The sequence below is a fragment of the Pollicipes pollicipes genome, unplaced genomic scaffold, assembly GCF_011947565.3.
Source record: "Pollicipes pollicipes isolate AB1234 unplaced genomic scaffold, Ppol_2.1 Scaffold_2555;HRSCAF=2994_pilon_pilon_pilon, whole genome shotgun sequence".
In the NCBI taxonomy this organism is placed as follows: Eukaryota; Metazoa; Arthropoda; class Thecostraca; order Pollicipedomorpha; family Pollicipedidae; genus Pollicipes; species Pollicipes pollicipes.
This window is the reverse complement of record NW_023596136.1, coordinates 34,879,848-34,892,433: the sequence shown is the minus strand read 5'-3', so window position 1 is coordinate 34,892,433 and position 12,586 is coordinate 34,879,848. Positions and strand designations below refer to the sequence as shown.

Here is a 12,586-nt window from a genome sequence, read left to right as displayed (position 1 = left end):
TATTCACTGCACGCGCCGGTTCCCAGCCGTGCCTAACATTCACAAGGCCAGCTATCCGTCATGGCAGTTGAACACGCGACAGGCAGTTCTGGCGGCCGCTCGGTCCTGGCTCAGCCACCTGGCTGTCAGGTGGGTCGCGCGCGCCACGTCACATTCAGACGTCACACACGACTCTGTTGTGACAGCCGCTGCCCTGATAATGGCCGTTGTTGACGGATCTCCCCTGCCCCGAACACGGACTGGAGGCGGAACATGCCAGGAGCAAGTGAGGCAGAGAGTGGGAAGGAAGAAGATAGAGAGAGAAGAGAGAGGGGAGGAAGAGAGAGCAGAAGGGAGAGAAGAGAAAAGACAGAGAGAGAGAGAGAGAGAGAGAGAGAGAGAGAGAGAGAGAGAGAGAGAGAGAGAGAGAGAGAGAGAGAGAGAGAGAGAGAGAGGAGAGAGAGAGAGAGAGAGAGAGAGAGAGAGAGAGAGAGAGAGAGAGAGAGAGAGAGAGAGAGAGAGAGAGAGAGAGAGAGAGAGAGAGAGAGAGAGAGAGAAGGAAGAGACAGGAGGAAGGGAGAGAGAGACAGAGGGTCGAAGAGACACTGATCGAATACCTTACACTTCTGCCAGTCTTCTCAAACTGACAACTTGCCAAAATCCATAAAATTAGTATGCTTAATAAACAGTATATCCGTTATCTCCCTTAGATATCAGGATATGTTGCTCTCGCCTGCTGCGATATGATTGTGTATGCAGCATATCACTGGTACGGTTCACTTGATTCGGTCCGATACACAACCCAGTGACATTGACCGCAAAAGCAGCGTGCAAAGCCCAGCACATGCATCAGCCCTGACTTCCTGGACTGTGACCCCACCACGGTCAAGTTTATCGACCTCCGCGTCCCGGGCGGCACGCACACATCGCGTCAGACACCACCCGCGTCCGGCCCAGCCCACGCGCTGCCGCCGAACGCGCCGGTCAGCGCCGGTCGGCGACCGGCGCTGTGTGACTGGCGGGCGCGGCGGCCCCTTTGAGGCGGTCCCCCTGGGGCGATGCGGGCCGCGGCGGCCGCCGGACGGACCCCGGGGAGCCACGGCCGCCGCCGCCGGGCCGCTATTTATTTATGACGGGCGCGGCTGGGCGCCATGGCCGGCGCCTGACAGCTGACGGGCCGTCCGGAGAGCGGAGGAGCGTGCCTGCCGTCTGCGCCGACGCGCCAGCCCGGGGGACGGGTCGGCCCGGCTGGTGCTTGCGTGGGCGGAGGAGTGTGCCCGCTGTCTGCGCCGACGCGCCAGCCCGGGGGACGGGTCGGCCCCGCCGGCTGCTGCTGCGTGGGCGGAGGAGCGTGCCCGCCGTCTGCGCCGACGCACCAGCCCGGGGGACGGGTCGGCCCCGCCGGCTGGCGCTGCGTGGGCGGAGGAGGGTGCCTGCCGTCTGCGCCGACGCGCCAGCCCAGGAGACGGGTCGGCCCGGCTGGCGCTGCGTGGGCGGAGGAGTGTGCCCGCCGTCTGCGCCGACGCACCAGCCCAGGAGACGGGTCGGCCCGGCTGGTGCTGCGTGGGCGGAGGAGTGTGCCTGCCTTCTGCGCCGACGCGCCAGCCCGGGGGACGGGTCGGTCCCGCCGGCTGGCGCCGCGTGGACGGGGCTCTATCCCGCAGCCTGCAGCCAGCAGTATGAGACGGAGCTCTGCCAGCCTTGCGGTGCGTTGAAGACGAGTCTGTCCCGCTACTGGCTGACGGGTTAGAGGCCTCTCTACCCCACAGCCCGCCGTTGGCTGGGACATAGACCTACCGACCCGATTGTGTCTAGGAGTTGAGCCCGTCCCAAGACCGGTACGGCGTGGCCAGCGGGTGTGTCGCCTCTTGACCAGACACCGGATCGGATGAATGCATGGATCGACTGATGTGTGGGACGCACCTGCCGTCACGTATCGGAACGACGAAGCAACAGGACGAAGAGATGAGCAAACTGGGAGAATTTGGAGTGCACCATGAACTGCCGGTCGCAAGAGACTGGTCGCAAGGGGCTTCAGTGTAGTCCACCATTAGCTGCCCGGTGGCGAGAGGCCTCGGCTTCAGTGTAGTCTACCATCAGCTGCCCGGTGGCGAGAGGCCTCGGCTTCAGTGTAGTCTACCATCAGCTGCCCGGGGGCGAGAGGCCTCGGCTTCAGTGTAGTCCATCATCAGCTGCCCAGTGGAGAGAGGCCTCGGCTTCAGTGTAGTCCATCATCAGCTGCCCAGTGGAGAGAGGCCTCGGCTTCAGTGTAGTCCACCATCAGCTGCCTGGTGGCGAGAGGCCTCGGCTTCAGTGCAGTCTGCCATCAGCTGCCCGGCGGCGAGAGGCCTCAGCTTCAGTGTAGTCCACCATCAGCTGCCCGGTGACGAGAGGCCTCGGCTTCAGTGTAGTCCATCATCAGCTGCCCGGCGGCGAGAGGCCTCAGCTTCAGTGTAGTCCGCCATCAGCTGTCTGGTGGCGAGAGGCCTCAGCTTCAGTGTAGTCCATCATTAGCTACCCGGCGGCGAGAGGCCTCTTGCCCCAAAAGGCCGTGACGGACGTCGACCGAGGGTCGGGGCTCTGTTGTGGGCCGGGGTTCTTATGGGGGCAGGGGCTCTGATAGGGCAGGGCTCTTCTCTGGGAGTCTGGGCCTAGTCGTCAGCCCTTAAAGGGAGTACGGTTTTTGTGTTTTTCTCCTAGTGTTCGATCAGACGCGACCGATTTGATCGGTAATGCTTGTTTCTCAAAGTCCTTTTGAATTGCTCAAAATTTCTATTTGTCTTAGTCACCCCGGCGGAAAAAATATACATTGTGTAATCAAGTGATTAAATAACACATGATACAAATATGGCACTGTTACAAAGTGTACACAGCGTAATCATTATTAGAAAATAACTAAAATGTACGTCCTTATTTTATCTTGATGATGTTGCACTGGCACTACCTGGTGCTATTATTAGATACAAATGGTTGGGAGGTTTCCCCAGAAATTGTTTTTGAAAGATGAATCAAAATGGAAAACTCTCTTTAAAGCCGTCCTCTGATTTACGTGATGATTATGTGGAGAAGATGCTGGACCTAGTCTGGATGTGCAGCAGGGCAGGGGAGGGGGGGGGGGAGGGAGGGGAGTGGTCATTCTGAGTTGTTTCTCTTCATGCCCTGCCACAGCCATGGCGTTTTTTCAAAGCGTTAAGTAGTAGCCTCCTCAAGCTTCCTAGTTCTCGTGTCTGTACCCAGCGAGTACAGGAGTACTGCAGGTCTCACTGTGGCTCACACCGGCCCTCTCGCTTCTCTGCACATTTTTGTTCCCTGTCGGCGTCCTCCCCTGTGCAGAGGTTAAAAGGGCAAGGGGTCACGTCTGACCCGGCTGAACACCGCGAGTTGTCCGCAGCGCGTGTCACCGGAGATGGACTCTCTCGCTCTGCCCTGCGCTCTGCCCTGCTCTGTCGCCGGCACGTGCCGAGCGGCCGGCCGGCCTCTGTCCGAGAGAGGTCGCCCGCACGGAGCTGGTGGCGCGGTGTCAACACACCAGGCGCCGCGAGCTGCCATTGTTAGCGGCCTGTCCGTTCGACGGCCGACACTCCACGGCGTCGGCACACACACACACACACACACACACACACACACACACACGCGCGCGCGCGCGCGCGCGCGCAGACAGATAGGGTCACGCTGTGACTAGCCGATTGTTACGACGGCGCTGCTGTGTCGTGCGGCGTCTGTGGGTGGGCTCTCTCTCTCTCCGGCTGGTCCACTGCTGCATGGCCGACTCCATCCAGGCCAGCTGACGAGGCACGGACTTCGGGGACGGGGTCCAGTCCTATCCCCCACCCCGGAGGTCGCAGGAAGCAGCGCGGGTAGCACCGGAAGGTGTCCGGTGTAATGCAACTAGTCACGTATTTGCAGTAGCAGTGACTACGACCTGTCCTAAACAGAAACCATCGTTGTAAGACAAGACTACGCGTCCGTGTTTCCCTCTGTCACTTACGCCATTCTCGGTTCATGGCGAACTCAAAACGTGGCCAGTACTGGAGGTGTTATCCCTATAGACATGAAACCAGCTTGGAGTAGCGGCTTGCTTGGGACGTGCATCGCCAAGGCCGTGCTTGCAATCCGAGGTCAACACAGCGCGACTGACGTGTCTTACAGTCAGCGTGTCTTAGGGCCCTCCATGCAGGTTCCGATGGTCAGCTATCTCCACGGTCAGCCCGCAGGTGCCTTCACGCCCGCATCCGTTTCAGTGATGACCATGTGCGATGCAACGCATTGTTTTGGTTGTTGGTTATCGGGCGCTGGTGTTGGATATGCATCGGTAGAGGATTCGAGGCAGGAGAAAATAGCCCATCTTCGGGACAACTTAACATTGACGTTATGGTGTCTATGGAAGAGAAGGGATTACGCTGTGTTGGTCTTCTCAAGGTCCTTGGAGCACCTCCGCCACCTACTAATAATCTCACATCACAGGTCAGAAATTATTTGAGGCGTCACTGTGTTCTATCTATGGGTAACTGCATTCATCCTTAGGATAAGAAATACGCGTGCTGGTGGTCAGATAATAAACCGAACTGAACCTAATCAAGCTGACGTTACCAGAGGATTTGACGCACAGCTGTCTAACGGTGGTTTACATAAGATTGCAATCGCTGATCTGGTGAAAGTGAGACCAACGAAATGTCTTTATTCACTGAGTCTCGGTACAGGCTGATAAAAATAACAAGATCACTCGAGTACAGCCCAATATGATGCAATCGAGCGTGAGGCCCCGCACCGAGGCCCCTAACCGCGCATTCCAGATGGCCCTCTTAGTCTGACCAGGGTGACGAAATTTCCCGTCCCCGACGCAATGCTCCTATCCGCATCCGACACCACGCTGGCTGCAGACTATGCTGCTGGGATGCTTGTCGATCCCCCGCTTCCGGCCATATCGTCCCAAACAGGGCTCTGGCCAGTCGTGTCCACCACCGTATCACGTATAATATCACATTGCGCGTATCACATATCACGTATCAGGGGCGCACGCAGGATTTCGCATTGGGGAGGGCGCGACACAAAGTGTTTTACGTAAAACCGAGTCAAGCGCGCCCCAGGAGCGGCAATTTCTTGCGCGCCGGAGAAGGCAGCCGCGTGTTTTCGGTCTTCTTACGTCACTGGAATTTTTTACTGGCGACATTTGGCAACGTACACATTAACGCATTCCATAAATTTGGTGCGGAGGAGGGAAGCCTTTCTCTGGGAGCTACTTAAGTGGCACGCCCCTGTCACGCATCATGCATCACTTCGCATATGTCAGAGTGCACATTGCGCAGTGGATGAACGACTACAGTGTGCGTCATGCGCAATGTGCCCACTCTAACTGACTGGCACTACCGGCGTGTCATACACAAGTCGTATACCTGGTCAGCGTGCAGGCACTGCATGCCTGCAGCCGACATGGCAGGGACCTGGTTCGTCTCCGCTCGTCTGGCCGCGCTGCAGCAGCTCGATCGCCACCCCACCTGCTCTGTCACAGAGCCTCGGCGGCGAGCACAGCTTTGTGGGCCGCTGGCCGAGACTGAGACTGAGACTGAGACTGAGACTGAGACCGTCACGCCGCTGAGTCGCCCGGTCTCGCTCCTTCCCCGCGGCCCTGCAGGCCAAGTCGCTGAGCGACTGCCGCGTCCTGGCCGTGGCGGCGCGGTCCTCGGGTCCCGGGACGGCGAGCGCGGCCGCCGGCGCCGGCGCCTGCCGGCCGCGCGGCCCTGCCGTCCTGCCGGCTATCTCCGGGCCGGGCGGCTGCGGCCGGTCCCGCCGCTGCTAGTCTGGCCCGCTATCGCGTATATCACGCGCGCCTCTGCAATATTTACACTCAGCGTCGGGGCGTGACACACAGCAGAACGTCTCGCCGGGGATGAATAGCGGCCCGGCGGCGGCGCCGCGCTCCCTTTGTGGTCGCCGCCGGCCCCCTCCCCCCGGGAGGCGGTCGGATGGATCGGAACCGCTGCCGCCCGCCGGCGGATACGGTGGGTACGGCGGACAGCGGTAGGTCTGGCGGTGTCGGCGGAGGGCGGGGGGCGATGGTGGTCTCCCTGGCGCGGTACCGAGGCGGCAGCATCGGTTCGCCCGGCAGACGGCCCTTCCCTGGGTCCAGGCGGTCAAAGGACCCTTCCCTGGGTCCGGCGGTCAGAGGGCCCTTCCTTGGGTCCGGCGGTCAGAGGGCCCTTCCTTGGGTCCGGTGGTCAGAGGGTCCTTCCCTGGGTCCGGCGATCAGGGAGCCTTTCCCTGGGTCCGGTGGTCAGAGGGCCCTTCCTTGGGTCCGGCGGTCAGAGGGCCCTTCCCTGGGTCCGGTGGTCAGAGGGTCCTTCCCTGGGTCCGGTGGTCAGAGAGCCACGGCCCCGGACCGGCAGCGGGGCCGTGGTCAGCCAGGTCCAAGACCAGACCACTAGCGGGAGGCACGGTCTGGCAGGTCTGGGACCAGACCGTTGGGAAGGGGCCCGGTCAGCCAGGTCTGGGACCAGACCGCTGGCAGGAGGCCCGGTCAGGCAGACCCGCGCTGCCCGCCTGCCCTTGATTGATCACGAGGTGCGGTTGCGAAGAAATGCATGCTGTGATCTTCAAACCAGATAGAATGGCGTCCACTTCCCGTCTTAGAATCCCACGGTGTTGGTTTTACTTTTTAAAAGTAGCATTTCTGAGCTTGTTAGTAACGCCACAAGCTTGTTTAATTCAGACGATCGCATGATTATCGACGGTTGCAATCCCAGTGATATATAAAGTGCAGACAGAGAAAGCCCATTGCAAGTGAAAGGAGATGTACTCACTTCGTGACCTCCACCCTCGTGACTGAGCCTGTTACCCCTGTGTCGCCCCCTGTGACCGAGTCCCTGAGCCCCGGTTCGACCCTCGTGACCGAGCCCCTGACCCTTGTAGCTGAACTCCTGACCCCCGGGCCGACCTCCGTGTCTGAATGCTTGAACCCCGGGTCGACCCCCGTGGCCGAACCCCTGACCCCTGGGCCAACCTCCATAAACGAGTCCCTAACCCCCGGTTCGACCCCCGTGACCGAGTCCCTGACCCCCGGTTCGACTCCCGCGACCGAGTCCCTGACCCCCGGTTCGACCCCCGTGACCGAGTCCCTAACCTCCGGTTCGACCCCCGTGACCGAGTCCTGACCCCCGGTTCGACCCCCGTGACCGAGTCCTGACCCCCGGTTCGACCCCCGTGACCGAGTCCTGACCCCGGTTCGACCCCCGTGGCCGAGTCCCTGACCCCCGGGTCGGTCTGTCGGCCTGTCACTCAGCCAAACGTCAGCGAGGCCGGACAGAATGTCAGAGGCAGCTTCCTAGGATCGCTCTGTGACGGACACGGCTCGGAACTATAAACAACTGGTGTGGCCGGTGCCGGCCGCTGCGGTAAACAGACATTCGCCACAGGCAAGAGGACCACGGAATACGACCACCGACCGGCGCGCCGACTCGGCTACGCCCCGTGCGCATGTCACGAGGGTCAAGGTCGGCCTTGGAAGCACGGCTCGCATCCCTTAGGCACCCGGCGATTCTCTCAGTGACGCGATAGGCGAAATAAGCAGCAAAGCCTGACGACTGATTCGGATGCAGAGCGCTGGGGAATCCGCACAAGGTTGTCAACGTTGGAAAACAGCTTTTCAGAAATTCCATTTACAAATGAAGAGTCATCGGCTCCCTTTCCTCTCCCTCCGGATCTTCCTTGCTGCACAAGCAGTAGCTGATCTAATTGCAGTGACAGGTAGATGTTTTGGACAGAGGAGCCAAACCCCTCCCATGAGCACGTACACTTTGAAGCCGTGGGTTCATTGGAAGGCCAGTGCTGTGCCGGAAGAACGGGCGCCTGCCTGCACTGCTCGCCGACTGGGCTAGACAGGTGGTGGATGTCAGATGCCTATCAGGAAACGATTATCAGGTGCCTCCGCTTGATCGCTTGGTATTCCCAAGATCGAACTGGTGACCCGAATGATGCCTCAGTGCAGCTCAAAGACGAGGCGGTGGCGTGTGGCAGCTGCGTGACCGATGTCCTGCCAATCTGACCGCTATCAGCCGACCATACTTTCTGTCCGCTCTAGCGGTCTCATGGTATAAAGGCACTACTGAAATTTTATATTACTTATCATTACGGGCCATCTGGGTCAAACCATCATGAGACATCTAGGTCAAAATTCCGCCAACAGCTGAATCTGCTTCCTTCTATTGGAAGTATGAGGCGACATTTTGTTGATTCAGGTCAAATATTAGGAATGATGAGATCAAAACTGGGGTGCTGAGGCCCGCTGGAAAAGACGCAAAGCACCACCCTTCAACATATTCGCACCCCGGAGTCTCCAACCACACCGACCACTGTTCCCTGAGGAAACAAACGGATGGCTGTGTGGCTGGAATATTTAGTTCGAATCGATATACATCTTATTAGGAATGTCGACAATTAACCTACGCATTTCAAACATCAACAGCTTACATGCTCTGGACATTAGTTTATTAGACGTACTTAAACGGTCAAATTGGGCACATTTCAAATAAACAAGACTGCACACGTCGGCAGCTGTTCGCGGTCGATAAATTCTGTCGCTTCCGCTCTGCGGAAATTCCACGAAGCACGGGCATGCTCGGCAGGGATGGACATGGCTATGGCTCACGATCTCGGAAATGTATTAAGCGTTATGCTGTGATGTTCCGATGGTGATCCGTAAATCGCAGGCTTACAACGGCGTGGGGACGCCAGCGGCGTGTCCCGCTCTCCGGGTATGGGCTGGCTCAGGCCTAGGTCCGGCCCGGGTCCCGACCCCGGCCTCCGTCCCCGGCCCCTGGCTCCCGGCCCGGCCCGGCTCAGCCCCAGGTCCGGCCCGGGTCCCGGCCCCGGCCTCGGTCCCCGCGGCCCCTCGGCAGCTGGCCCGGCCGGGCCCGGCCGTTGCGCCCTCTTACAACTGACATCCCTGCAAAGAGGGACCGCAGACTTATGTGGCTTGCAGCAATAAGAAGCGCATCCCCTAAAACTGCACTGCATAAATGACTTGGCATTAGCGGTCAAACAGCCTAGCTGGTTGAGCTTACGTGCTCTCAGCAAGGAAAAAACGGACAATCAAGCTGGACAAAGTGTGGGTCGATAGGTGCCGACGGTCACGCACCGGCGTTCATAGGATTGGCTTGGATGCGTCCGAGATGAAGGCGTGAGGCCAACTGTTCGGTGTGGACATATGGGACGGCTGCAGCCCACTAGCCGAGCTCAAGACTGTTCGACCCATGGTGTGCCGGAAATCTGTCAGAAAGCGGCATGGCGCGCAGAAGAAGCGTGACTTCCTCCGACTGTCGTGTCGAGGACCAGACGACGAGGCTGAAACTGAATGAGAGTGGTCCGTGCGAGCTACGCAAGCCCTCGCGCTGCTTATTGCGACCAATGTCCACCCAACGTACTGCGTGTTCCGCAATACTCTACTCACAACTGCCAAACCGCAGATTTATCGAGCATGTCGACTGACATTGCCATGCCTGGCCATAGTAGGCAACCATTTTTCCACCTATGTTACCTGCAGATTGACACTCAAATGTTTGATCCGTGGACCTCCGTTTGCCAAATTCCCATATGATAGAGAACTCGCCAAAGCGTCGATCGAGTCCATTGGCATGGCTTAAGGAAGGCGTCTTGCTTCATTGCCCTACTTTTTGACTTTATTCACACGGCGCCGGATCGATACCTCTGGTGCCTCATCGCCTAGCTCGTCTCATGTCAAACTAGCGTCTTCTGTGCCAACTGCTAAGCGTCCCGACTTGTGGAACACGTCCAATGTGGCTCAGTGCGGTTCGGTGCAAAACGGCCAGCCCCCAACGTCTCGCCGTATTATGTTGGGCTGCGGATCCCTTGACCGTACTCTGCTCTATTGCGGCTCTTTTGTGCTTTGCTGCCACGCCTCACCGCCCCCCCCCCCCCCCCCGCCCTCTGTTCCGCCTCCCTGCCGCTCTCCTCCAACACCCGCCTGACTGCGTCCCGCTCTGTTGCAGACCCCAACATCCAGCAGTACGGCGAGGTGAACCAGCTGGGCGGCATGTTCGTCAACGGCCGGCCGCTGCCCAACCACATCCGGCTGCGCATCATCGAGCTGGCGCAGCTGGGCATCCGGCCGTGCGACATCTCGCGCCAGCTGCGCGTGTCGCACGGCTGCGTCTCCAAGATCCTGGCGCGCTACAACGAGACGGGCAGCATCCTGCCGGGCGCCATCGGCGGCAGCAAGCCGCGCGTCACCACGCCCAAGGTGACGGCCTACATCAAGGAGCTGAAGCAGAAGGACCCGGGCATGTTCGCCTGGGAGATCCGCGACCACCTGCTGCAGGACGGCGTGTGCGACAAGTTCAACCTGCCCTCCGTCTCGTCCATCTCGCGCATCCTGCGCAACAAGATCGGCACGCTGCAGCACCTGCAGGGCGCCACGCACTACGACCTCAAGCACCAGGGCCCCGTGTACTCGTCGGTAGCCGCCATGTACCCGCACTACCCTTACCAGCCCCACGCGGCGGCGCCGGCCTCGCTCTCGCCAGCGGCGCAGAAAGGCGCCATCTCACCCAGCGCCTGCATGGGCGCCGTGCGCGCGCCCTGGCCCAGCGCGCACTCGGTGTCCGACCTGCTTGGCCACTGGGGCCAGATGCGCGGCCACGCCGCCGCCGCGCCCGCCGCCGGCCACGACGCGCAGAACTACAACTACTTCATGTACCTGCAGTCGTGCAACGGGCCGGCGGCGTCGGGCGCCTTCGGCGGCGCGCTCGGCAACGGCTCGTTCGGCGGCGGCCTGATGATGGGCGGCCACGCGCAGCAAACGTCCTCCCTATAGCGCCGCCCCCGTCCGGCCGCCGCGCGCGCCGAGTGAAGGGTACACCGCCCGGCGCGGCGAGCTGTCGGCGCGAGGGCGCCGGCGGCGGCCCGGCGGCGGCCCGCGACGCGGCCAACTCGGCGCCGTCTGCTGATCAGGAATTAGCGCAATGACTGACGTGTAAATAGCGAAGTGTTTTCGCGCTGGCGAGCGGAACATGGCCGTCGGATTTCCCGACGGGGCGCGGAGAGGGCGGGGAGGGCCCCTGAGGCGCTCGTAAACAGGGCGTCGGCGCTCGGCGCGCCCGCCGCGCACGAGCCCATCGGCAGACCGCCGGCGGCGCCGACCGCCGCCCTCCCCGCTCGGCCGTGTCGGTCACATTCCGCTGGCTGGTATTCCAACCGTGCTTGGCCGCATCAAAAATCAGATTTGCCGTGCCCGCGACACGATCGCTTCGAATACCAGCTAATCGAGCGTGGAATGGGGCTCCGGCGTCGCATACGATAAGGGTCATTTTCGACACTTGTATGTGGGGCATCTCGCCTCAGCTATCTCAGAGATAGCGGGGGCAAGAGCTGCCAACGTTCCCCTGATAGCAGGACATCAGCGCGACCAAGGGAGGGCCCGGCGACACGCCACGCAGGAGGGAGAGTGGCGACGGGCTGCAGCGCGCTGGCTGAGACGGGAGGGGAATTGGCAGCGTGGCTGGTACACGCTGCCGCAGAGCTGGCATGGCTCATCGGCTCACGTCTCCTGGCACAATTCTCCCGGCAGTGTTTATATCACGTAGGGCTTTCCCTCCCCGATTTTGCCCAGGGGAAGTGGCGAGCAATATTTGTGCCGGGAGCTGTGTGAGCTAGAGTTCGGCCGCACGAAGCCCGGTTTTGAAAAGCGGTGCTATCCGGACGTTTGCTGTCTTGAATTCGGCAGCGGACCACGCTTCCATGCGGCGAGTGGGAAAGACCGCCTGGGCCTTGGGCATGAATGAAGCGGCCCCCACTGCCCCCAAACCTGTAGACTGGCGGCACCCGGGTCCGGGCTCGGCTGGTGGATGCATTCGCTGAATCCCTATGTCCAGCGCTGTGACCGCCAGAACGGCATCACTCTTGTGCCTTTCGAAGTGTTTTACAAACGGCACTGACGCAGCTGATGTCGTTTGTACAAAGATATATATACAAGTTGTTTTGCTGTGAATAGTCGTATGTTGAGAACATGCAAGCAGGAGCCTTTGTGTGATCATTGAAATGGTGAACTGTCAATTGTTCAACGTGTTAACATTTACCTACATTGTTGCTGAACGAGTGATATGTCAGACCCCGTTGCTTTGGTGCCCAGTCGGTTGGTAAATCAAATAAATAGGTAGATGAAAAGGTTCGGCTTTCACCCTTGGCTTTCAGGAAACGTACTGAGAACAACTTATGCGTCCATTGTGGCATAGGTAGTCTATGGTGGAGCCAGAAGATAACACATGCGACCCCAAAGAAATCATCAGCACATTGCATGGAGTAACATCAGACGATTTGCGATACCCACGTCCGACAAAACGTGAGATCCTATGCAATGGGAACGGCCGGGACACGCTGTCGATTACCAGCGTACATTTTCCTGTGACTTCTATGACTATGACTCCATTTTCCTAAGGCAACGAGTCAAAGCTGCTGCCATATAGTTTGGCAGCAGCTATGCGTCATAACGATTTGCTTTATTTACGGGCCGTCAGTTCCAAACGCATGCCAATCCCTGTGAGGGAGGTGACAGCATCACCGCCGATACTTCGGAACGGGATGTGGCAACAACCCAGCA

At 59.8% G+C, this 12,586-nt stretch overlaps 1 protein-coding gene across 1 annotated transcript in view; it reads left to right on the top strand.

The window, feature by feature from the left end:
• The window catches only part of LOC119111577 (paired box protein Pax-1), a 37,362-nt gene extending 25,194 nt beyond the window's left edge, over positions 1–12,168 (top strand). Inside the window, exon 2 of the mRNA XM_037235390.1 lies at positions 9,981–12,168. Within this exon, the coding sequence (XP_037091285.1) occupies positions 9,981–10,804 (824 nt within the window). The 3' untranslated portion in view covers positions 10,805–12,168. The remainder of the gene's footprint in view (positions 1–9,980) is intronic.
• Positions 12,169–12,586: the final 418 nt, after the last annotated feature.